The sequence below is a fragment of the Zalophus californianus genome, chromosome 16, assembly GCF_009762305.2.
Source record: "Zalophus californianus isolate mZalCal1 chromosome 16, mZalCal1.pri.v2, whole genome shotgun sequence".
In the NCBI taxonomy this organism is placed as follows: Eukaryota; Metazoa; Chordata; class Mammalia; order Carnivora; family Otariidae; genus Zalophus; species Zalophus californianus.
In genome coordinates, this window is record NC_045610.1 from 18,749,082 (window position 1) to 18,775,539 (window position 26,458).

Genomic DNA, 26,458 nt, shown 5'->3' on the forward strand with positions numbered 1-26,458 from the left:
GCACAAATCTCATGAAACACAAGGCTCAGGCCCCTCCCCTGAGCAATGGATGGAGACACGGTGCCTGGTAGGATTCTTGTTTTCTCGCTGTGGGCCCTGGGGGGCGAGCGGGCATCAGCTTCGCCACTCTGATGTGGGCCGACAGATGAACGCTGGCTGCCTCTAGCACAGGACAGTGGGCGGGAGCTGTACTGGGTTCAGAATGCTGTAAGCAAAGCACTTCAGAAGGAGGATGACGCTGCATTATTAGCATAAACCAGGAACCTATTGATCTGGCTGATTAGAGAACCTTCCAAGGCACAGGGTAATTAGCACAATTTACAGAGTAGTGGTTATCAGCTTCATTGCTTAATTAACAATGTAAATATCTTCCTAAGTGACATTTTATAATCATGATCAGATCCTCTAGCATTTGCCCTGTTAGCTGCTAATTCCTTCCCAGCTGTACAGAGAGCTGCCTTTTTTTCCATGCCTAACATAACTTTGCTGCATCACATACGGTAAAGCAATTGTCCATGGCCCACATCTCTTTTGTATCTTACTAGGGGTCTATTCTGCCTTCCACTTTCCAGCGCAAAATATACAGTCTGCCAATTGAATTGCCAATTAAAAGTACTTAATTAGACATGAAAGGGGAGTTCTGTCATGTTCTGGATTCTGAACTATTTTTTTATTTATGTGCTTAGCAGGATAAGTCATCTTAAATTAGCATCACATTTTTCCCTCTGAAGAGCATGTGAGAAATGAGGCTATTAGGAGGAGAGGTTTAACACAATATTTGTGTACACTAGTCATGGGTGCAGAGAATCAGCCCAAACGCGTATGTTGCTTTGGCAAGCAGGGTTACTCTTCATATTTATTGCCTTATCATTTCTTGTTGAATTAATGTTTGCAAGAGAATATTTGGCCTGCCTAATCAAGCATATGTGTGGGGAACTTGATTGTTTTATTTACTTATTTTTTTACTTTAAGTCCGTCTATTCTTCTGAGCACCTAGGCCATACTAAAAGATTATTGTTCCATGTCTAAGTTCCAAATGTCATACACACAAATTCAAATCTTTATGGAGCCCTCGGGGTGGAAAGTTCAGAGGCTCATAACCTTCCCTGGAAAGATGCCCCGAAAGCTTTCCATTACTGGAGGCCTGATGATTTCAGCTGGTGGATCATTATTCACTTCTGATCTTTTCGCTTCCACCAACTGCCTGGTGGCCAACACAGTTACACACCAACAAAGTATGTGGAAAGGGCCTTTCGTCCAAACCCGCGCATATTACGTTGGGAAAATGGTAGGGCAAAAATGAATTTTGGAGGAATTTGCTGTGGGTTTTAATTAACCGTCTTGCCCTTGTTCCCCATTATCATTGATTTGTGTGATAAGTGCCAATTATATGTGTCATAAGTATACTTCTTTTTGCCGAAGACAAGAGATCTTATGTGTGATGCAAATAAGGGTTCTCAGAATGCTAATTTTGTAATGAGCCAATGCATTCTTCAAGGAGTTTATAGTCTAGAGGGGGAATAAAACATGTGCATAAATAATTATAATGCAAAGTAGGAAACTGGTGTGTCATGAGACAGTACAGAAAGAATTATGGCCAAAAGAGGGTGGAGAAATAAATTATAGTTGAGAGATTCAGGAAGGCCCGCTTGAAGGTTGGGGAAAATTGGCATAGAAGCAAATTGAGAGTACCGGGTGTGGTTTCCAGACAAGGGGAACAGCAGGAAGAAAACACAGAGGTGGGATAGCATGAAATTTAAATGAAGAACAAGATGTTTACTACAGTCATTCCAGGAAGAATATGAAGGAAAGCCCCGCAGATAATGCTGTGCAGGGAGGACAGGGTCCACCACACAGAACCTAGAATCGGCACCGCTTTCTGAAGACAGGGGACTGACAATTCTTTTTTTTTTTTTTTTTTTTTAAGGGCCAGCGAGTAAATATTTTAGGCTTTGGGGGACATGCAGTCTCTCTCCCATGTAACTCAACTCTGCCATTGTAGCACAAAAGCATCCGCAGACAAGTAAACGAATGGGCGGTTCCAATAAAACTCTACTTTGTGGACACTGAAATATGAATGAATATCGTATCATTTCTATGTGTCACAAAGTGCTCTTCTTTGGATTGTACTACTGTCCCCTGCTATCGGGGGTGGGGCAGGGATGTGAAGCTATAACTATCTCCTAACCTGTAGAGCTTTTCTTTAGCTTTGGCCCTATCCGCATAAGCAGAGAGCCAAGTACTGATGAGCCTGGATCCGCTGGACATCGGGGCAGCAGGTGATTCTGATGGTGCACGGGGACATTAGCAGTGTGTTATCCTCACCGTTGGGGGCCAGGACCAAGCTTCAGCATCCGGCACTAGGGCATCATGAGGGCTGTGCTCCTGATGGGCTTGACAGTATTCAGTAATACAAAAACAAATAGTTGGGTCAGGCGTTTTGACCATACGTGCGTGGAAAACGTGGAACACAGACCATCCTTGGCTTTTATGACCCCATATCCCTCAGCTACCTTCCCTGTGCTTCATGAGGTCTCTCTATACATCAGCAGCTAATGATAACTTCCATCCATCTCCTGAGCGAGGTTATAAAATTTCCAGCAAGCGATTTTCCTTCTCCCCAACCTTTGCCCGCCCCCAGCACCCCTCTAAGGACTAGCCTGGAGTTTAGACTGGTGGTCCTGTGGGAAACCCCAGAGCCCCCGCCAACTCTCCTTCCTGCCCAGATTCCCTGAGAATCGGGAACTCAGGGAGGCTCAGGGAGGCAGCTCTGGTAGGCATGTTGAACCAGCTTTTTCCTTTGTGAGCTGGATCAAAGCAGCTATCTATCTCACTTTCCAGATACACCTGACATAACAAAGGGGTTTTAGAAACATAAAATAAAAACATTTTTTTTTCTGATTTGGAATTCCACGCTTATGCTGGAATGAAAGGGATCTCTTTTATCTCCTTCCCCTTCTCTTCTCCGCCCTCTCTTCTCTTCTTCATGAAAGTCTCTCATTTTTCTCCCCCCTAACAATAGCTACATTGAACAATATATGGTAAGGAAAAGGTTATGTAGGTGACTAATTAATTTTACATGCTTCAAGAAGAAGGGTGTGGTCAGCGGACCCAAAGGCTGCCAGAGAAGTAGAGGAGGCTAAGGACAGAGAAGGAGCCGTTGCTTCTGACAACTCCGCGAAGAGCAGTTTCGGTGGCATGAAGGTGGGAGCCAATGGTACCTCCAGAAGGATGAATGGGTGAACTAGCGAGGAGATAAGACAGCCTTTGTAGACAATTCTAATGATGGCTTCTTGTCATTTCAATTTCAGTCTAAGTGTCACCTCTTTGGAGTAACCTAAAGTAGCCATCTGGTGACTATCCTGTTACCATATTTTATTTCTCTGCAAAGCATTTACTTATGACCTGATCATATCTTCTTGCTTTCTTTGTTGTTCTCTGCCCCTAGGACATCACATACACATGATTCTAGTGTGGGGGTTTGTTTTTGTTTTTGTTTTTTCCTGTATCTCTAGAACCTGAAAGTCCACTTGGTACCTTGAAGATGTTCTGTACACATTTGTTGAATGGATCGATAAAAGGTTGGCTGTAATGGAGAGTGGAGAAATAGCCCGATGCTTTTCAAATTTTAATATGCCTAGGAACCATATATTGGGGATCTTGTTAATGCTCTAGGGTGGAAGATTCTGCCTTTTTTTTTTTTTTTAAAGATTTTTAAATTTATTTATTTGAGAGAGTGAGAGCATGCGCATGAGAGAGAGAGAGAGAAAACGAGCCAGGACACCTGACACAGGGCTTGATCCCAGGACCCCGGGATCATGACTTGAGCTAAAGGCAGTCGCTCAACCAACTGAGCCACCCAGGAGCCCCAGAGTCTGCCTTTCTAACAAGCTCCCAAATGAGGCCAGTGCTCCTGGTCCATGAATCACCTCTTCAGTAGCAAAGCCCTTTGACCACATCCGTATGTTGCTCAGAATGAACAGGTGAAGAAAAGGAAATCAATGGAGCAGGAGAGAAGTGATAACTGTAGAAGCGAAGATTTTAGGAAGGCAGCGGGGAGAGAGTCCAGAGAACCGGCAGAGGGGTTGGGTTTTCAAAGGCAACTCCCCAGGAAAGAAGAGTGGGTGGGAAGAGGAGGAAGCCCTCCACTGACGGTGTCTGACTTTTCAGTGAGGTCATCCGCTGAGAGCGAGGGTGGGAGTTCAGAGAGACTCTCATTTCTTTTCCCAGGCAGCATCCAGAATGCCTTTGAGTCTAGATCATAAATTGAGAGTAAAACCCATCAGCTCAGTGCCATTTCCGCAGCCCTCACTAACAGCTTCCAAATCTTCTAGGGGATTCCAAAGTAAGGTATCCACCATTATAAACTGTGACACACGCCGTGGGGCAAGGTACAGCTGACCCTTCAGGGGAGGGGGAAGGGGAAGTGTTATCTGCCCCAGTGTCGAATGGGAGTAGGCGCATCAGGAAAGCTGAGAAAGAGACCTGTGACTTGGGATCTAAGAGCGGAGCAGAAAGGAACATGGTGCATTTGAGGGTCAGAAAGTCCACAGCAGGGGACCGGGGCCATGGAGTGAAGCCCAAGAGGATAGATCCTGCAGGTAAGGAGTCTGGCACCTCTATGCAGAGAACGCTGAGAGGCCATTGAGAGGGCCGAGGCAGGCCGGTGACGAGATGGGATCTGCCCCCAAACAAGAAAGAGAGAAGGAAAGGAGAAGGGGAATGGGAGAGAGGGGTCCAGAGGCCTCTGCAGGGACCCAGGGCTTTGAACGGATGGAGTTTCAACAAATATTTGCTGAAATGGAAGGTAACTATTAACTACCTATTTGATTGACCAGAATACCCTATTGGCCGGCCAAAATGAATAATGGTTTTCCTTAATTCACGACGCCCCACTTAACTTTATGAGGCCTTTCTCTTTGGGACAGCAGCGAAATGATAACTCCCCCCGTCTTTTCTCATTATCCACTGTCCTATTTTTCTCTCTTCTTCTCTCTCCCACTTTTCCTCTACACCTCCCTGCCTCTCCTCTTCCCCAGTAATCCTATTTAATAAAGTTGATCAGATCTTACAGTCTCCATTTCCATTAACTGGGGCGTTTAACTCTTATCTGTGGCCCTCTCATTCATATTCAGACTCATATGCAGAGATGACAAACATCTGATCGTCAGTGTGTTCTCACGTGTGGCCACTGTGAGGCGATACTGAATGATATACACCAGTCAGCGAGTTGAGATTTAGGGAGCTGCAGAGAGTAACACAGGACAGAGGTCCAGGAAGGCTAAAACCCAGGCTGTAAATTACTCTCCTGGTATATGTTATAAATAGTCACCACTGTTCTCTTTTCTCTCTTGTACTCCTTTTTTCTTTCTTTCTTTTTTTTCAAGATTTATTTATTTATTTGAGAAAGAAAGAGTGTGAGCGGGGCAGGGGCAGAGGCAGAGAATCCCAAGCAGATTCCCCCACTGAGCACGTAGCCCGATGTTGGCTCCATACGAGGCTTGATCTCACCACCCTGAGATCACGACCTGAGCCGAAATCAAGAGTCAGACACTCAACTGACTGAGCCACCCAGGCGCCCCTCTTGTACTCCTTTTTACAAAAATCTTGAAATCCCTTCTCATCCTCTTCTTCATCCCAGCAATTAAAGAAAAAAAGACCGGGTGCCTGGGTGGCTCAGTTGGTTCAGCGACTGCCTTCGGCTCAGGTCATGATCCTGGAGTCCTGGGATCGAGTCCCGCATCGGGCTCCATGCTCAGCAGGGAGTCTGCTTCTCCCTCTGACCCTACCCCCTCTCATGTACTCTCTCTATCTCATTCTGTCTCTCAAATAAATAAATAAATAAGATATTTTTCAGAAAAAAGACACTAGGTGTCTGAGAATTTATATAACCTTTTATACCCAATATTTTTGTTGTCTTAAAGACAAATCTTCAGTAGTTGGTGAGGGTTGTGTTTTGCAACAGCCTGGGGTGGAGAAGATCTGTTCATTAGGTTTTCCATTTCCGCCCTGGTGTACCCTTTTGTCACATTCAACAGTCACCCCGTGCCCCTCAGCCTGTGCTCTGGCAGGATTTGAGACATGCAAATTGCAACCTGGTAAATAACAACTTTGCATATTTTCAGTAGAAGGGAACAACACGGTACCACTCATTCTGTTCACAGGGAAATCTGAGATAATGGGAGTGAGAGCAAGGGAAGACCGAGGATCCTAAGTGTTTTCTTCAGTGTTTATTATGCTTATTAAATCTATTGTACAGTGATGAATTAATTTGAATTACTTACATGGTCAACATTTGAGACAATAACCTGATTTAACCAGAGGATGCAAATGTATCATTTCTCTTTGAAATCTAAAAACAGGTTTAAACTGAAAGAAGCATCACGACTTGTATCTTTTCCTACAAATATTGGTTATACACCAGCAGTTGTCAGGTTAAATGACATAATGTCAGAAATCAAGAGAATGTGGCGATGTATTTCTTGGGAAAGTCGATAAACTCCCCTGTGAGAAAATGTCCCCTGTCCAGCCAGCTCTTGGGTGACAAATTTCTCACGTAAGTCTTTCAATTCCATTTATCTGTAAGATATCCTGCACTGTCTGACATGAGGGTGTTCATCTGCTAAAATTTCAATGTAAAGGAAAATGACATAGTAAGAATGGCTGGATTTTCATTAGATTAGGGGGTCCAGTGTCATTTTAGTGAGTTTGGCCTGGTAAGAATGCTTTAGTTTTACTACAGAAGCTGTCAAGAATCTAAGGTTGCTGTCAAGTTCAAGGTATTATAATCCAATTATTTTTGAAAAACTAGGTTTTCCATTATGACTTAGACAAAAATTGGAAATTTTTGTCCAAGCCTATTCAACTTTGGATTATTTTTTTCTTGTTGTTTGGATGCTTATGAGGAATTTTTGTGAACCGTAAAATCATGTGTGTTTATAAAGACAGAAGAGGCACAAGTAATTCTGAAGGTGGTGTCTTTCTGAGGTAGAGTGAACAGCTTGCGTCTTAAATATTTTATGAGATCTAGGTATTAGAACAATGTTTCTGATGCAGGAACACAGCGATCTAGGAACAAAAGGGAGATGGGGCCAAAGAACGGACTGTGAAATTTCTTCAAAATATCAAGTGATCCCAAGGCTGAAAACAGCAATGGATGGTGATACTGCAGATTGCTCCTAATAAGGAATTTAAAAGCTTAATGATTTATTGATTGGATCTTCACTAATGATGTGCCCTTGACTCTGTGTGTGTAACTAAGAGGGCTGATTTATAAGGGTACAATCATATCTTTCAGATATATTTGGTCCAAGTCTACATACTGAAAATAAATTGAAGGGTTGAGGCAATTATCAGAATATTTCAGGGGAGGAACGCCCACATGATTCGTATGTTAGGTGAAGAGAAAAAAAAAAAAAACGAGAGAAAAAACTCTAAAGGGGCTTAGCAAAAAACACGAGAGAAAAGCCTAAACTATAAAAACAAAACAAAAAACCCCACTTCTGTTAAGAAATATCCCCTGCTTCTCTTAGTCTAAAAGAAGAAAAATAGATTCTCAGGTGCTACCAGGGAGCAATATTTTCCTTTCAAAGAAGAAGAAGAAAGAAAAAGAAAAGGGAAAAGCAAGAAAAAAAAGTTGTTCTGTTAAATCAGCTACACATGGAGTCAGTCTGTGTAAGGAAATCAGCCTTTTCATTACAAATGGGTTTAAAAAGCCCTAGAGAAGTGAGACTTGAACAGAAGCAATATTATCCACTAACAACCCAACTCTCTTTCAGACAGCTGAGAGAAGATCAGCAGCATCATTGAACAGGGGGTTTGTCTTAAGATAAAGACACATCTTTATTTCTTTCAGGATATAAAACTTGTATTTAAATCAATTCAGAGAAGCACTTTAGCTTTAAACATTAGAAAGCGGGGAGAGCCTATTTAATAAAACAGCATTATTTTATTTTCAAAGAATGATACTGGCAGTAGCTCTGAGTTTAAATTCTGTATTCTTTTCCTCAATTATAATTATAGATGGGTCTGAAAGGAAGCATGCCTATTACTGTCATATTTATTCTTTTGACAGGTGTTATGGGACTGTAATTTGATGAAATGACTCAAAACGCAGATTCCCTTACAAATACAATTCCTGTCATCAACACGAGTGGTTTAGGGGAAGTCCTCCAGCAAGCCTTTTCACCAATCTTGAACACCCCTAATGTTTTAGCAGCGATCCATATTCAGAAACATGGGGGAGAGCCTGCCTTCAGGGCTTACACCCGAGGTAGCAACAGCCAGAAGGAAGAGTGGGTGTTTAAGGTAGAGAAGTCTGTTAGTGGGACAGCCTTCTTTTTTATCTGGGTGGGGTCGGGTCAGGCCAGGGGCACCCAGCGGTCTCGCCTGCAGTTTCCTTATAAACAGACCCCAGCCCCGCGTGCGGCCGGCAGAGGGCGCTCGACGAACAGCCGACTGGCGGGGGCGGTGCCGCGCCAGTCTCGGGGCGCAGGCGCACTCGTGGCTGCCGCGTCCGCCGCGTCCGGGGTTGGCGTGTCCCGGTGGAGGCGGGTGAGCCGTGCCGCGCCGGCGGAGGGCGGGAGAGGAGACGCGGGCGGGAGGGCGCGCGGGGAACGGAGCCGCCCGGGGAGGCGGGGCGGGCTCGGGGTGTGAGGCCTCGGGCGTCCTCGGCCTTGCGCGGCGGGTGGAAGACCCAGCGGGGCTCCGCGCCGCCCCCCTCCCCTCCCCGTCGGCCCTCGCGGCCTCGGAGGGCCCGGTGTCCCGGCGACTCGGGGAAGAGGAGCAGGCCCCAGGCCGCGGGGAGGGCCGCGGGGAGCCGGGGGACTCCAGACGCCTCTGCGAAATGCCCACTTGTCTGGCACACACCTCCGCGCTCAGCCTCGGCTGGGCCATTTATAAAAGCAGACGGGGGCCCCTCCACCGTCCATCTGCCCCGAGCGCGCGCTTGCCTGGAGTAACCTTCACGTTTTGATTGGTGCTTCTGCATAACACAGCAGGTCACGCTGAGTTCGAAACCCCTTAGTCCCCAGGACTTTTATTTTTTTTACATAGCTTACAATTCACTCATTTAAAGTGCACCGTCGAATGTCTTTTAGTATATTCAGAGTTGTGCATCCATATCATAATCAATTTTAGAACATATTCATTGTCCCCAAAAGAAACCTCTCCTTTAGCTGTCACTCTCAGTCTCCCGCCCTGGGCAGCCCCCTAATCTACTTGCTGTCTCTATGGATTTGCCCATTCTGCACATTTCCTATAAATGGAATCATACAATATTTGGTCTTTTGTGACTGACTGGCTTCTTTCACTTAGAGTAATGTTTTCAAGGTTTACCCATTTTGTACCCTGTATCAGCACTTCACTTCTTTTTATTACAAAATAACATTCCATTGTATGAATGTACCGTGTTTTACTTATCCATTCATCAGCTGATGGACCTTAGGACTAATCTTAACCCTTCACCTCCCTCCAAGGCCCTTCTGGATCCGACCCAGCCTTCCTGGCCAGCATCCTGTTTGCTCCCGCTCTGGGCTCCTGTGGGCTTGGCGGTCCCTTCCTCCCTTAGGCCTTCATGCAAGCTATCTCTGCCTTCGCCGCCCCTTCGCAAATCCTACTCCTCCTTCAGACCTCAGATTTAACGTCCTTTTCTCAAGAAACCTCTGACCCTTGACTGGGTGAGGGGCCCCATGAGCCAGTCTCTCAGGGACCTGACTTCCACTTTGTAGCAATTAGTTGAAACTGAATAATTCGTTTTAATTTTACATTAATATGTAAGATACATGCGATCAGGGGCTTCTGTTTGTTTCTGTAACCCCAGTACCGAGCACCTTGTTCGTGCTCAGGGACTATTTTAGTACATGGGCACACATGCCTGCCATGTATCAGGCACCGCCATACTCTACTAGGGACACAGCCGTGAACAAAATAAACTCCCTGCTGTATGGAGTTTACATTCCAGTGGGGGAATACAAACAATTAAATGTATGTCAGGTGGTGAAGAGTGCCATGAAGAAAGATGGAAGGGACTGCAGAGTGGTCAGGGAAGTCCTCTTATGAGACCCGGATTCCTCTGGGGCAGAGCAGCGTGGGTTTCTGGAAGAGTAGTTGGGTAATGGAGGGAGGGAGAGAGCATGAGAGAAGCATAAATCCAGAGCTTTCAACTCAAGGGTCCTTTTGAGATGAGCCCTGCGTATGTGTAGAAAGAGCTTGTTGGGAGGGTAGAGACCTGGATCCAAAGCCTAGCCTACGCTCTCACCTAGTTCTGTGTGACCTGGAGCCTCAGTTCTCATCCTCTGTAAAATGGGAGTAATAGGGTTGTAGATGAAGTAGCCCCTGTGGAGTTTACCCAGCCGCGTGGCTGACACCTGGCAGATGTATAATGGTTCCCTTCTTTCGCCCTCAAACCACAGTGGTGTGTTGTGGCCTGTGTGTGGGAGGCCATTGGCACAAAGCAGTCTAACGTCACAATGACTCAATTCACGATGCTCGTTGCTCTGCTCTGAGACCAGCATGTTTGCCTTTTGTCTGATTTTTCCAGTTTGCTTTGACTGGGCTAGCTCACCAGGTTCACTTGCAACTGGTAAACTGGCTCAGGGTGGTTGAGCTGACACAGGGGATGTTCAGAGTAGCTCCTTGGGCCTCTGAGAGAGACAGCAGGTGTGGGAGAAAGAGCCGAGGACCCAGAGCCAGGGATTCAGGGTTTGAGACCTGGCGCTGCCACCTGCTGGCTTTGTGATTCCAGGACAGCCACTGTCCTCCTGGCTTTAGTGTCCTGTCTGGTAAATGGAGGTCAATCAACACACATTTATAGAAAGGATTAGTGTGAGACCTTATTAGAGGAGTGTGGGCAGCGTGGAGTGTGAGCCTTGAGGAGGTGACGTGGGAGTTTAATCTTCTAAGGATCAAGAGGAATTCTTGAGGCAGGCGAAGAATCCAGCGTAGGGGGAAGAGAGGCGTTGAAGAGCACAGCGCGTTTCAGAGACACGATTAACAATAGTTCCCAAGTGCCTCGTATGTGGCGGGCACCGTGCTAAGTGGTTTAGGAGCATTATTTAATCCTCACGACGATTCTGTGCAGGAGATACTATTAGTTGCCCCATTGACAGATGTGCGGCTGACTCTGAGGTGGAAATTGAGAAACTTGCCCACATCCCACAGCCGGCCAGTGACGGAGCCAGGATTTGAACGTAGACTGCCTGATCCCAAAGTCCATGAACTTAGCCGCTAAGTTCAGTATGTGGCTAGAATGCAGGGAGTGTAGACAGCAGGAGATGGGTTTAACGAGAGAAGCTGGAAGCAGGTTCGAGAGGGTTAAAGGAACACTCCACAGAGGTTCTGGAGAAGGGGGAGTGACATGGTGTGTTTTTTTAGGAAGTATCCTTGGGTCGGACTGGAGAGAGCGATATTCGGATAGTCCGAGCAAGGCATTGTTACAAAGCTGGCAGCCCAGGTACTGCCCAGGTGCATGGGGGGGGGGGGCACTGAGGACAGGGAGGGTGAGGGGAGTGGGGAGTCTGGGTCTTGAGAGCCTTGACCATGAAGGAAAGGGACTGAAGGAGCATGGACTGCTGCCCCGCTTCTAGCTTGGGAGAACGTGCGTGTGCAAGCTGGAGCCCCTGAACTGGGGGAGCAGAACCACTCTGCTTCTATATTGTGACTTTCCCCATCCAGAGAAATAATTGCATATTTAAACAATGGCCTGCACAGGCTTAATTTAGCCTTGTATCAGTGTTTGTTTGTTTGTTTTTTAAAGATTTTATTTATTTGACAGAGAGAGAGAGACAGCGAGAGAAGGAACACAAGCAGGGGGAGTGGGAGAGGGAGAAGCAGGCTCCCCGCGGAGCAGGGAGCCCGATGCGGGGCTCGATCCCAGGACCCTGGGATCATGACCTGAGCCGAAGGCAGACGCTTAACGACTGAGCCACCCAGGCGCCCCAACCCCGTATCAGTGTTTAATAGGGCATAATTTCTGGTCATGTTCTCTAGTTCCATTCTTTCTTTTTTTAAACATATGACTTTCCCCCACTTATTTTTAGGTGCCCTGTGTCAGGGCACAGGGTAGGGAAAGAGCCAAGGGGATTAAATGGGGCTGTAGGCCTATTTCTCAGCATCTGTACCAGTGATATCACTTGGCTCCCAGGAAATTCCCTTTGTGGCTTTATTGTCACTGTTTTCCTTTATTCTGTTATATTCCCCTTTGGGTTTTTCTAAGAGCTTTTTTAGTATTTCCTTAGCTGCCTCCTTTTCTTTGTCTGTGTAATGGACATCAGCCTTGTGACTTTTTTTTTTTTTTCCATCTTTATGCAGCGGGAAGCTATAGATGATGTCCTTGGGTTTCAGAAAAGTATGGAGAAAAGTTTTATGGAGAAGGTTGAAAAATAAGTACGGGATAATAGCACAGTCAAGTGCTTTCATGAATGCGGAGCTGGTCCTGAATGAGCCCCAGGAGAGTTCTCTGTGGGGTCCTTAGCCCTGATCCGGGCCGCATTCTGTGGATGGCTTGGGTATGGACAAAGCAGGTAGTGTTAGAAGCAGGTAGGGGCATGGGGCAACAGTCCTCGGTTTGATTCCTGGCCTTACCATCTAATAGTTGGGTGGTCTCTGGCAAGTTTCTTACCCTCTCAGAGCCCCAGTTTTGTCATCTATAAAATGGGCTAATGAAACGTACCCCCGTAAGATTGTTGTGAGGATACACGAAGTAACACACGTGAAGCTTGCAGCACCTTCCTGGCACATACTGATCACTCCCGGAACGGTAGGTCGTGAGACATGGCATCAGCCGTGCAGAAAGCTCGAGGTAGGACAGCTCGGGAACATGTCAGGCCGTCCATATCTGGTCCTAGGGCCGAGCCCAGAGCCACACATGTGCTAGATGCTCTGAATGGCTTTGGATGGGTGACTGACATAGCTCGCCGGGGTTAGTGTCTCTTTCTTTGGACCCACTTTGTGCCTGGGATGGGATTGTTTCTGTGCTTTTGTTGTGCTGAATTGAGCGGAGTTGGATAACAGACAGGGTCAGGTACCCCAGAGATTGTGGCAGATGGTGACTCTGGACTAAACTAATCAAATACAAGATGGGAAACAGATTTAAGAAGAGTTCATGGAAAAAAGGTTCCTCCGAGCTGAATGCCAGGGTCACATGGGGGCCCAAGCAGAGAATGCAGTCTGAGCGGCCTTCCTTGAACTGCCCAGTAAAGGAGGGGACATTGGCACCTGGGCTCCAGGACCTGCGGAGCTGGTCAGGACCCGGGAACACTATGGCTTTCCCACTGGACAAAAATCTAAGAGTGAGACCAATAATGAGGGTGTGTGTGTGTCCCGAGGAGCGTGAGACAGGGAGGCTCTGGGAGAGGATAGCACCTTCAGGGTGGGGATTTTGGAAAGAGAATGACTGCGGGGCTGGGGTCCCTGGCTGAACAATGACAGACTGGCCTTGGGGGTGGGGTAGGGAGACTTGAGCCCCAGAGGGCAGAACTCAGATCCATGAGTGAAGTTTACAGGGCAGATTTTAGCTCAGAAGCAAAGGCAGTCTGTGACAGCTCTGGCTGAATGAAGTGGAGAGCTCAGACTTGGGAGGTCAGGAGCTCCCTGCCACGCGGGAGCATGTTAAGGGAGAAAAGCTGGAGGACTCCCTACCAGGGACGTGGAGAAGAGATTTCTTTTACCCTGGATGGGAAAAGGTCGCCTTCGGCGCTCTGGTGTTGAAAGACTCCCTACTTTGGATGGCTTTTCCGCTCATTCAGTTAACACCTCTGACCCAGCACCTACCATGAGTCAAGCCATGCCACCTTAGGTATTTTTATAACTTTCTAATTCATCAGAGGCCACGGCATGAATAACCAGAGCTCAGTTCTGATTTGGGAAAAAGCTAAATAAATTTCACCTGCTCTTTAGTTTGATTTCAAAGAAAAAAAGGTGTATTTTTTTCTCTCTGCTGTCGGCAGAGGTCACTAAGTCAGTGAAATCCACAACCTCTCCCAGTGTCCGTTTGCAGGAGCAGCTCCCTTCCCTTCGGTAGCCCATTTTTGTCTCCGATAGAAGTATCGAAAAGTATCATAACATACTGTTTTCCCTTTTGCTGCTTTTCCAGGGCTAGAGAAGGGCCTCCTACTGAGTGAGCAGCCGCCCTGCGCCAGGCAGGCATGTGTGCTGCCTTAATCAGTCCTCACCTCAGTCTTGCCAGGATCTGGGGCCCGTGCACTTTCACTGTTCCACTCAGTCTTCAGGGTGCGGGAGAGTTGACTGGAAGGTGTTGGAGAGAGCAAGCGTTCAATTTGACACCCTTCTGTTGAGGGACCATGCGTGCCAGGTGCTCTGTGCCTAACAAAGCCTCAGAGGAGGCCGAGCCGGGAAGAGGGTGGAGGGAATGGGGAATTGGTTGCAAATGGGATAGAGATTGGCAGTTGACTGGGGAAAGCCTTGACACCCCCCGCCCCCCGCCCGTACACGCACACGTAGACACACCTACCACCACCACCATATGCACACATACTGATGAGCTTAGAGTTTGTTCTATGTGTGCTATTAAAGGATTCAAGGAAGGGACTCAAAGATGAGATTTTTGTTTTTCGTTGCTCATTCTGGCTGAGCATACTGAGGGACTGAAGAAGAGACATGTCAGAAGGGTGTTAAATTAATCCAGGAGAGAGGCTCTGAGAGCCTAACAGAGACAAGGCAAAGGAGGGACCCCTTTCCTTCAAGAACTCGGGGGGAGGTCGGAGCACTGGAGTTAGAGTCCACATCCCAGTGCCGCCACTCCCTGGCTGTGTATTCGTGATCAGCCTGAGTTTCCACATCTGCAAAATGGGATGATAGTGCTTTTTGTCAGAGGGTTGTCATAAAAATGTCTAGCACCACGCTTAGCACGTCAGTCAGCTCTCAGGCAAGGATGAATTTCATGGAGGAGGGGATTTGAACATATTCTTGCCCAAGGGCCTCTCCAGACGGAGTGAGGCAGGAGGCATTGGTTGCCTGCAGGGTGTTCCTACAGGTGAGTTGGAGGGAAGCTGAGGGGACTGGAAAGGCTTGGCATAGATGGGCAGGAAAGGGAGGCTGTTGTTGCCTTAGGTGATGGGCAGGACTACTCAGGGCCTGGAAGAATCTGAGGTTCATCAGCCAGCAAGCATTGATGGAGGAGTGTGCTTGGTACCAGGCTGTACCATGCCGGCACTGAGAGGACAGAGATGGGGGAATCGGACACAGTCCCTGCCCTCGTGGGAGTTCCGTCCTGTCGGGGAGGATGGAGAGGCAAACACTCGGAGCCGGGGCTACTCCCGCTGATCTAAGCAGGCACAACAGGCTGTGGGCACACAGATCAGGGAGCGAGTCTAGTTCGGTGTGAGCAGTAAGATGGGACAGCAAGACTTAAGCAAGAAGAAATTTCCTGGAAGAGTGTTAGGGACTCACAGGATCAAGGGAGAAGGCTGGAGGACTGGGCAGGAATTTAGACATTTCTGGAAGGCCAGGAGGCAAGAGCTACAAGGCCAGTTCAGAGCAGGAAGAGGCTGATGAGGACACACCATTGCTGGGGTGTGTGAACTCATTTTCAGCCTCTTTGTAACCCTGCTCGAGAGCCCATTTCCAGAGGTGGGGAATACTCAGTTGGCCTCGCCGGGGCCGGGGTCTGATGTTCTCCTTGTGGCCGGGAGAGATGGAGCCACGGACGACAGTCTTGGCAGGCCAGGCTCAATGGGAAGAAGTCATCCCTTAAAAAGAAATTGGGGAGGGGGGTGCCGTTAGGAAGAGTAGCATCCATCTGGGTTCTGGAGCTGGACTTCCCAGGTGGAGATCCTGGCTTCTGCACTCATAGCTATGTGACCTTGGACAAATTTCTTGCCTTCTTTTTGCCTCTGTTTCTTTATCTGTAAAAGGAGAGCATAATGGTACCTTCTTGTAGAGTTATTGTGAAGATTAAAATAAATTCAGAATAAATTCACTAGAATAGTGTCTCTCACATGATACATACTCAGTAAGGCTGCTGTAGTAATCATCGTAAGTGCTTATTAGTTGTTATTATTACTAAAGGAACTACAGGTGGTGTGCCAATGTGCCTGGCAGGTGGAGGAGTGATTAGGGATGAATCTGAAGGGGGGGGGGTAAGAAGGCTTCAGGGGTTGGTGCCAGCCTCACAAGTTTAAGACTTTATCCCCCAGGTAACGGGAAAGTGGTGGAAGGGTTTTCCTAAAATAACTTTTTGTTACAAAAAATTTCAAAATATAGAGAAGTTGAAATAACAGCGCAATGCCCGCCCTTATTCCTGCCATCTAAACACAATCTGAACATTTCAGCACATTTGCTTTATCTTTCTCACCCTATCTTTTCTCTTTTTGTGTTGCCTTTTGTGGAACGATGTGAAAGTAAGTTGCAGACATGATGACACATCACCTCTAAACACTTCCTTCCACTTGCATCTCCCAAGAATGAGGACATTCTCCCACACAACACATTGTTGTTCTACCTAAGAAAATTAATAATTGATAATAATTCACAATATCCTGTCACATCCAGCTGTGGGAAGATTTTCAGTGGGGCGTTAGACAAGGCATTGTGGCTGCCATGTGGAGGCTGGCTGGAAGGGGGCCGAGGGCAGGTAAATATCCCCCCAGTAATGCAGGTAACAGATGCTGAAGCCCGACCTAGAGTGATGTGGGGACACGAGGGCTGTTTGAGGTACCTACAGGTCTCCCATTGAACATGGTGGCAGGGACGGTGGGTCAGTGAAGTCTTTCAGGAGGAGGTGCCAGACCTAACAGCTGAGTGTTGTAGGATCAGGAGACCTGCAGGAAGCAGAGTGTGGGCAAGAGTGGATTCATTTGACACATGAATATTAAACATCTACTGTCATGATTCCGTTTATATGTCAACTTGACTGGGCCATGGGTTGCCCAGAGATTTGGCTAAACATTATTCTGGGTGTGTCTTGTGAGGGTGTTTTTGGATGAGATTAACATTTATTTATTTATTTTTTAAAGGGGGAGAGAGAGAGTTGGCGGCGGGGGGGGGGGGTCGATGAGGGAGAGGGAGTCTTTTAAGCAGATTCAGCACTGAGTGCAGAGTCCAACCCGGGGCTCGTTCTCACGACCTGAGATCATGACCTGAGCCAAAGCCAAGAGTCCGATGCTTAACCGACTGTGCCACCCAGGTGCCCCTGGATGAGATTAACATTTAAATCGGGAGACTGAGTGAAGCAGATTGCCCTCCTTAATATGGGTGGGCCTCATCCAAGCACTTGAAGTCCTGAATAGAACAGACTGACCCTCCCCCCGAGTGAGAGAGGATTCTCCTGGCTGATAGCCTTCAGCCTGGGACATTGGCTCTTCCTGGTTTGACATTGACTCAAACTGGGACGTTTGCTCTGTGAGATTTCAAACTTGCCAGCCTCAATAATCACGTGAGCCAATTCCTTATAAATAATGTACATATATGAATATAATATATATATATATTCTCTCTGTATATTCTATTGGTTCTGTGTCTCCGGGGAACCCTAATGCATCTACTATATGCTAAGCATTCTGTCATGGTGCAGAGACCATGACCCGCGAACATGACACAGGCTTTCATGGAGTGCGCCACTCAGAGCTCAGTTTGCCTGGACTCTGTGGTGAGTGGTGGGAGATGGGATGAAGGGTGGGCAGGGGCCTTGGAGGAAGGAGTATGGATATTGTTCCATAGGCCAGTGCTTTCCAAACGTCAGTACCACTTTCATGATTTTTGTCATATTCACATCTCAGCTGCATGCTTCTTTGCTTGATACATTTAAAAATACCAGTTTTACACCCATTCCTTTTTAAAAACTGTTTAAGCCACGATACCTATAAAATTACGGGATTTTTTTTCTTTACACATGAAAATAAATATAAAATCATTACGATAAAAAGATGTTGGCCCATATACTGCTTCAAATAATTTCACAGTTTTCCTACATTTGGGGAAATTTGTCATGAGTGACAGGGGTGGGGTGGGATATCAGATCATGGGGTTTTAGGCAGGAAAATGCCATGCTGAGATCAGGTTTTGGAAAGATTCACTGGCTGTTGAGTGGTGAATAGGTTGGAAGATAGGGAGACATGCTCGGAATTCTGGCCGTTGTCCAGGGGAGCTCTGATAAGAGCCTGAAGCAAGGATGTGCAGTGGGAATAGAGGGGGGGGCAGATGTGAGGGGGCATTCAGAGGTAGAATTTGTTAGGATTTAGAGACAGTGGCGTGGGATTGAGGCAGGAAGAGGAGTCTAGGTTGGCTCAGTGATGGTTTTGGTTTGGTTGCCTGAGAAGACAGAGGTGCCTTCACCGAGGCAGGGAGCCCAGAAGAGGCTAAGGTCAAGTCCAAAGAGCAGGATATACCAAGCAATGGTTAGGGGCTGCAGAATTTGACTACAGTTTTAGCAATGATACCGTGAAGTGCATTGCCCCCTGATAGCAGACCCACACTTTAAATTAAATTAAAACATTTTTAGTTTAACTCTTCTGAGTGGACCCACACATATATTTTCTGCTACTTATTACTGAGAATGACTAAGTATTATAATTGAGCTGAAAATAATCTCCCGCCCATGCTTGCTGGGTTGGTTTCTAAGTATTGCTTGGGTTTTTATCTACTGAAACAAAGTTGTGCTCTTTCCAAATGTTAATTCTGAAGACTGCAGATGGTAACCATCTGTTACACGACTAGCATTTTACAATATTTGATTAGCACTTTATATAGTTTGGGGAAGCCTGCCAGTGGAGCCTGCCCATCAGGTGGGGACTTCGGTGGTATGTCCGCTGTGGTGGCCCTTGAAGGTCTGTCTTTGCCCCCATTGTATGGGGTTCCCCTGTTTTTTGGGGGGGCTTTAGCACAGCTGGTCAGACTGGCAGGTTGATAATTCGTGGCAGGAGAACCATAGGGGCCTTGCCCTGTTTGCACTTTCTTAGAGCTGGAACCATCGGACCTCATCGTGGAAGCAGAATTTGGGAGGTCAAGATCTGTCCATCAGTTAGGACTCTGGGTTGCAAGTGACAAAACAAACCCAAACCCCTTTTGCTTTGGCAAAGGGCATTAATTGAATCAGGTCATTAAAAAGTCTCGCGGTAGGACTGCCTTCAGGTGGATGGTTGTAGGATTCAAACGAATTCTTCAGACTTGGTTCCTCCCACACTTTCAGCTCTGCCTGCTGCTGTGTGGCTTCAGGCTCAGGCTTCCAGAGGAAGCAAGATGGCGCCCTTGAGAGAAGAGCAAATCCCCTCAGCAGCAAGTGTAGAGGGAAAGAACGGAGGCTTTCCCGGTCACCTCTGCAGAGGTGGTAGGATGTGTTCTGATTGGGCCAGCTTCCATCACATGCCCATCTGTGGCCCAATCCCAGCGACCACGTGGATGCAGTGCTCTGATTGGTCAGACCTGGCGTGGAGCCCCACCCTGACCTGTGGGCGGAGGCCTGGGGAGAGGCGGATCGCCAGTCACGCATCCGGGACCGTTAGCGGAAGGGAGGAGGGTTGGGGGGGCAGACGGCCACCTGCCTGCCCTGGTGTCATGGCGGGAGCCCAGAGTACCAGGAGGCGTTGGCAAACTTAGCGGTGGAGACAGGCGGTTATTGTTGCCAGGAAGATAATATGCTGGAAATGGAATGAAGGAGCCTCTGAAACGGGCTACTTAATGAATTTCCTTTCTTAGTTTAAGAACCTCTGATAGATTTAGTAATCTGGGTCTCTTTTTTTTTGAGGGGGAGGGAGTGTCTTTCTTCTTTTTATGTTACTTTAAAACTAAGGCCAATCACAATCTTGGCCTTTTAGCTCCTTCGTTTGGAACATTGTGAGCTTCTCTTTCAGAGAGGGGAGATGTGTACAGAGCAGATAACAGATACCATTCAGTCCAGTTCAACAAACAGGGCACGAAGCCCCGGGGCCTGGGCCAGCCTCCACAGGCCTGGCAGCAGATGAATCCTCAGCAGTGTGGGAAGCACTGTCACAGCTCCAAAACAGGGCACTGCAGCCCCTCAGGCGGGGACAGTCAGGAAGGGCTTCCCAGAGGAAGTGACACGGAGCTGGACCTGGAGGGATGACCATGAGTTCCTCCCATGGCAGAGAAGAGGAGGGGAGCTTGATGCCGAAGGGGCTGCTTGTGCCAAGGGACCAAGAGGTGAGGTACTTGCTGGTTTGGGGGATGAGCCTAGGCCACTGGTTCCAGAGTGCATTCTGGCGTCAGCCTGGAGGAGACTGGAGAGTGACAAGCTGAAGGTGGGGGCAGACAGCAGGCAAGATGCTGTGGTAGAGGTCCAGGCATGAGCCTTTGGGGCATCTGGTTAAAATGTATTCTGTTCTCTAGCAGGTCTGGGGCGAGAGAGTCTGTTTCTAACCAGCTCTCAGGTGACTACTGGTTGGTGCTACTGGTCCAAGATGGTACTTTGAGTGGCGAGGCTCAGACGTCTGGCCATTCTCCCCTCTGTTGCCTGTAGTCAGCTGTGCAGGGTCTTCCTGCTTATCTCCCCTACTCTGCCTGTCCGTGACACGTCCTCACCCACCACCGCAAGGTGGCTTCCAGAAAGAAGGCACCCGGATGTGGCTGTGCGATCTCGCCTTTGGTCCCGGCAGGCCTGCCCTGGGCTGAGACTTCTGCAGGACAGGATGCTCCGCCCGAGTTCAGGGTCTGGGTTCTGTGCAGTGTGGCACGAAGGGGACCCGGCCTCCACGGTGTATCAGACCTGCTCACAGAGCCGTGGGATGTGGGGCTCGGGGCCGAGGCTTGGCTTGATGCCTTAGAAGTCATGCTCTGTGTTTTCCAGGGACAGAGGGTCTCGCAGATGGCCCCGCTCCCAGGGGCAGAGCGGGTCCAGAGGCCGCTGCAGCTCTACCGATACCTGCTGCGCTGTTGCCGGCAGCTGCCAGCCAAGGGCATCCAGGAGCATTACAAACATGCTGTCAGGCAGGTGGGCGCAGGGGTGCTGGGCTCGGGATGGGGGGTTCCCGTGATAGAGGGCTTGTCTCAGGGTTGGGGGCAGGGGACAGGGATGGTCTTTCGGGTGGTGGTGGAGGGGTGGGGCGGCAGTCTGGTAAGAGCCACCAAAAACCACAGCCCAGCTCCTCTCTCTGATTTCTGCTCGGAAAACAGATGTATCATCCAGCACATCAGCTCCGTGCCAGGGCTCAAATAAGGCAGCTAAGTGGATAATTAAAATAGAGTATGGGCCATAACATCATTTTGACAGGCATTAATGCACAGCCTGAGTTTACTCATGAGAAAACATCAGGAAAATCCAGACAGAGGGACCATCTCCCACACCGCTGGCCTCGGCTCATCCAACATGGCAGTATTGGGAAGCACAGAGAAAGGCAGACCTGCTCTGCTTTCAAGAGGACTAAAGAGATGTGACCACGAAATGTAAAATGAGTGGATTGGATTCTGGACCAGAAAAAAACAGTGATTAAAAGGGACATTATTGGAGACCTTCATGAAATTGGAGTATGGGCTGTAGATGAGATGGTAGTATGATATTAATGTTGAATTTCCTGAATTTGACTACTGTCGTTATGTATTCTCATTAAAACACCCTGAAGCATTTAGGGGTCAAGGGTAACTTCTAATTGCTCCCAGAAAACTGAGTACAAACCCATATAAAGAGAGAATGATAAAGCAAAGGTGAGATGTTCACCATTGGTGATTCTGGTAGGGAATATGTTTATATTCTTGCAGCTTTTCTGTCGGTTAGAAATTATTTCCAAAAGAAATAAAAAATAAATACAAATGTAATGTGGAAAGTAAAAAAATAAAGGTAGCGACAGGTTGTGAAAACATGGAGGAGGGAGCCGCTAGCTGCCTGAGGGCATCAGGGAGGACTTCCCAGAGTGAGCATTTGAGGTGCTCCTGAAGACAAATAGGAGGACCTGCAGGGTCAAGAGTGACTGGGCAGGGGAGGTACCAGGTGCCCTTCTGGAGGGCCCTGAGTGCCACACCAGTGAACCCGAATCTCACGTTCCTTCTCAAGGGTGAACATCTGGTCAGAGGCAAACAACAGCCCCACGTTGCTCTGCACCGGGCCTGGCTGGAGTCTCCAGTCACCCCCTCCACGGCCCGCACTCTGCTTGGCCTTCCAGCATGGGCCCGGAGAGGCCCTGTTCTTTCCTGTTGTGCAGCATGGTGCAAGTAGCTCCCTGGGGGAGCAGATGGAACCGAGAGGTGGAAGTTTCCTTGGGCCCCTGCTGCGTGATAACCTTTGGGCCCAGCCTGATTTGGGGTAACTTGGGGGCCAGTCTTCCATCTTGTAGCTGCTCTGCTGGCAGGAGGACTGGCTGTGTGGTTAGAATCGACCGGGATTTGAATGCTGGCGCCATGCACAGTCCCAGTTAGGGCATCTGAGCCGCTGTTTCCTCATCTGTAGGTGGGATCATCCTAACTCTCTCTGGAGGGCTAAGAGCCATGCTGAGTACAAAGTGGCCGCAGTGTGTCTGGCCTGTGCCTGGTGCTCTGAAGATGCTGGTCCTGTGAATTTTGCCTTGTCATCTTTCTTTTATGCTTAAACTTCCAGAGTTTCCGGGTTCATTCAGATGAAGACAATCCTGAGAGAATCCAGCAGATTATTAAAAGAGCCATTGAAGATGCAGACTGGATCATGAACAAAGTAAGTGCTTGGTTCCCGGCTCCCCCTGCCCGCTGGGGGGGGGGTTGACAGCAGTAATCTCCATGGCCACCAGGGGTCGTCCCTGCCCTACAGTTGAGCCCTATCAGGCCTGCAGAGGCACCATACAGCCCCAGCCAGCCGCTCTGGTGGTGGCAGATGCCTTTCTGGTTGCATCTGTTTTCTGCAATGGGTAGAGAGTTCTCAGTCCCTAAAGGCCAACAGTGCTGAATAAGCTGAGATGGGGTAGCAGGAAGAAGGAAGAGAAAGGTCTTCTTGGAAGCAACAGTGCCAGGACTAGCAGCAGCCTTGTGATGCCTCAGACGGGAAAGCTGTGTTGGGGTGTAGTGAGCTCCCCGTCTCCAGGGGTATTCATACTGAGGCAGGGTTCCTGAGGAAACATTCAAGTATCTATTTTGGTAGAGGAAGGGCGGGAGTCAGGAAGACAGACTAACTTGCTGGTCCTTACCCACTGGTGTTAGAACAACCTAGAGAGCTGGGTGGAGCATGCCCCCCCGCCCCATCCTTCTAAATCAGAATCTCCAAATGTGGGGGTCAGGGTTCGTTTTAAAAACTCAGTGATTGGACTAGATGACCTCTGAGGGTCTTCCTCTATCTGAGATTTTTTTTTTTTTCCTTTGAACCAAGATTCAGCTTAAAGAACAGGATGGGCATGCCCACGTTCCTTTCTGACGTTCCCGCGTCTGTCTTATGTGCGCCCTCCTAGCCTGTCAGCTTCCTTTTCCGTTAAGCAAGAAAGGGGGTCCCGGTGCCAGCTAGAGATTTGACTGGTGCCTGCCCCCCACCCCACCTCTAAGGAGCCCCTGCAGGAGGCAGCTAAAGCCCAGAAGAACATGGTTCTTGGGATTTCCTGGGTCTTCCCTCCCCCATTGGCTTCCCTTACCCACTTCTTTTTTTTTTTTTTTTTTAAAGATTTTATTTATTTATTTGACAGAGAGAGACACAGCGAGAGAGGGAACACAAGCAGGGGGAGTGGGAGAGGGAGAAGCAGGCTTCCTGCTGAGCGGGGAGCCCGATGCGGGGCTCGATCCCAGGACCCTGGGACCATGACCCGAGCCGAAGGCAGATGCTTAACAACTGAGCCACCCAGGCGCCCCTCCCTTACCCACTTCTAATGATCTCTCTGCCTTACAGTATAAGAAACAAAACTGAGATGCTGGAGCCTAGAGAACCAAGCTCTCCTGAAGATATTGAAGTTGAGAGACCTCGCTTCTTCTGGAAGTCAGCAGCGGCAGCTGTTTTGGAATATCCATCGGCCTTATTGGCTGAGAGCAGGAAATCGGGGGTAGGAGAAGCTGACGTCTGCTCAGCTCGCTCTTCTTGCCACGTGTGTGTCCCAGCATCCTTTATGTTTGCTTTTCTGGCCATTGCCACGGGAGTTTGGGGGAGAATATATTTTGTCACTTTGCTCCGAAGGTGCTGCATGTATTCTGGATGTTGTCCTTTGAGACCCAGAGTGGGCATCCCCTCGGGCTGTCCAGGGAGGACAGGGCATGGGTTTTTGAACCGGTCAGGTCTGGATTTGAATCTCAGTTCTGCGGCTTTTCAAGGGTGTTGCTTTTGAGCTCAGCCTCCTCCTGTGTGAAGATTAAGTATAAGGAAGTTGAAGAGCTTCAGGTAGGACATGGTATGTGGTGGTGTGAGTAAATGTTCCCCTGAGGAGCCCATCCTCCACCGCTCCTTCCTCCCCGCCCGCAGTGCTCCACGTCTCTCTGGTACACTCCTCGTCGGGCCCGGGGGATGTGTGGGCCTGCCCTGTCCTGCTTGTTGTCCCGGAACGCTCGTGGCCCCACCGTGCCCAGCAGTCCCCCAAGCAGCCGCTCCTCCCGGCACTGTCCTTCCGTGAAGTCCTGGTCCTCGCCTTCACGGAGTTTCTAGTGTCCCTGAAGTGGTGAAACGCACGCCGCGTGGAACAAGGAAGAAGGGCAGACCAGCTACAGCGGATGCCGAAGTGTACAGGCCTCTGTGAACCTGCGATCTGTCCTGCTGGCCCTTCCCCGCTTTGTCACTGTCTTGGAAGGAAGAATGGAGGCAGGGCAGCAAGGAGGAAGGCGGGGAGCAAGCATTCCTGTGGGGTATGGTGAGCCTGAAACCCGTGGAGAGAGACTGGGTCACATCCCAATGCCATAGAAGTCGCTCGTAGGGGAACTTACCTGGCCCATGTCAGCCTTGGTTTCCCCAACTCCAGTGCAGTGATGCCCCCACCTACCTGCCGGGCTGCAATGAGGAGTACTGAGCTCTAACGCATGCCAGGTGCTTCCTGCAGAAGCTGGCTCAGGGAGCCAGCTGCACTGCCGTGGCTGGTCACCACAGTTAGGGAGCCCTGCTTTGCAGACGGGGAGATGGAAGCACAGACAGGTCGAACCCCTTTTCAAGGTCACCAAGCTGCTAAGCGAGGTCTGTGTGAATCTACCAAACAGTACAGGGAAGGGAGAGCAGCAGAGGGAGGGAAAGCGTCCAGGAAGGACTTGGGGGGCTGGCCAGAGCAGGAGGGGCAGCCAGAAGAGGAGAAGCCACACTGGACTTGTGTATCCCCAAGGACTCCCAGCCAGAGGGATGAGCCAGCAGCTTCATGACCCTGCAATGAATTACAGGACTTAAAGTGACTCCGGGACATCTGTATGGACTGATCAGCAGGGAATGAAGTAAATACCGATTTCTGAAACCTCTGGTGTCTTGAGTGCTGTGCTCATTCATTCCCCAAACACATGCTGTTCCCCACTGTGTGCTGTTATCCTAGGTATTGGAGACTTGCGGACAGGCCTGTACAATAGGGATCGTTCTTCAGAGGGCAGGGCTCTCTTTTGTTTAGATTCTTCTTGTTTTCTAACCATGGGGGAGGCTGGTATGTGGTGATTATTTCTTGGCCAGGTATTGGTTGTGTGTGTGGGGGGCGTGGGGGTCCTCTCCTTGTCACTGATGCTCAGGGGCTGATATGGAGGGGGGAACGCTCACTCTGACTGCATGATGGGCAGGCCTGGGTGGCTCCCACAAGAAGTTCGTCTTGAGGCAGAGAAAAGACTCCCCCCCCCCCCCCCCCAAGCACAGATTGTCAAGAATTAAGACCCAAACTTCCTCCCAGCTTCCTGAGATGAACCTGACCCTCTGTCCATCTTGCCTCCCTGGGGGATGGGGATTAACATGAGCATCAAGGGCAAAGAAAACCAAACTACCTTTGTTGAATGACAGAGCGAAACTTGGCAGGTTCAATGTGAGGGAATAATGACCTTGGTTTTTTGTTTTGTTTTTTTTTTTTTAAGATTTTATTTATTAGAGAGAGAGAGAGTACAAGTGGGGTGAGTGGCAGAGGGAGAGGGAGAAGCAGGCTCCCCGCTGAGCAGGGAGCCCTATGCAGGGTTCAATCCCAGGACCCTGGGATCATGACCTGAGCCGAAGGCAGACGCTTAACTGACTAAGCCACCCAGGCGCCCCAGCAATGACCTTGTTAACAATGGGATGGGTGATTGTAGTTCAAGGGAAACACCAGAAGTTCAAGTATCATGCCTTAAGAGATTAAGAGCTACCTCTACCTCCACCTCCTAAATGCTATTGCCTGCTGCCAATACCATGGAGTCACACATCTCTGGAGACAGAGAATCTCTTCCCACCAACATCTGGAGAGGTACCTCATTCTCTTTGAGCTTTGAGCAATGAGTGCACAAGACGAGCTTCATCAGACTTCTGAAGCTGACTACAGTTCATAACCTTGAGATTGGTTGAGCCCATCAGCCTCTGTGCTTGTCAATTTCAGCCACTAACCGAAAGCAGGCTCCTCTAATCAGCAGTCTCACGTACTCCCATTCCCAAACTGATGTGGGTTTCTTACCCACATCGCTGACCTCACTCCTG

General features: G+C 48.8%; 1 protein-coding gene across 2 annotated transcripts; it reads left to right on the forward strand.

The window, feature by feature from the left end:
- Positions 1-8,490: 8,490 nt before the first annotated feature.
- On the forward strand, positions 8,491-25,274 carry LYRM9 (LYR motif containing 9). Of its 2 annotated transcripts, none has more exons than XM_027567908.2 (4): positions 8,491-8,553; positions 20,759-20,902; positions 22,499-22,591; positions 23,744-25,274. In XM_027567908.2, exons 2-4 carry the CDS (start codon positions 20,777-20,779, stop codon positions 23,759-23,761), a joined length of 237 nt encoding a protein of 78 aa, XP_027423709.1. In that variant the 5' UTR covers positions 8,491-8,553; positions 20,759-20,776; the 3' UTR covers positions 23,762-25,274. The 2 variants fall into 2 exon arrangements, with proteins under 2 accessions (XP_027423709.1, XP_027423708.1); XM_027567907.2 differs by lacking the exon at positions 8,491-8,553 and adding an exon at positions 19,436-20,115.
- The last annotated feature ends 1,184 nt before the right edge of the window (positions 25,275-26,458 follow it).

What these genes read in the sequence shown, in the direction of transcription:
- LYRM9 (XM_027567907.2), top strand. Translation starts at nt 20,035, where the DNA reads ATGACCATGAGTTCCTCCCATGGCAGAGAAGAGGAGGGGAGCTTGATG. An exon ending in TTGTGCCAAGGGACCAAGAG is followed by an intron (nt 20,116 to 20,758) that starts GTGAGGTACTTG and finishes TGTGTTTTCCAG; the next exon opens with GGACAGAGGGTCTCGCAGAT. An exon ending in ACAAACATGCTGTCAGGCAG is followed by an intron (nt 20,903 to 22,498) that starts GTGGGCGCAGGG and finishes TTAAACTTCCAG; the next exon opens with AGTTTCCGGGTTCATTCAGA.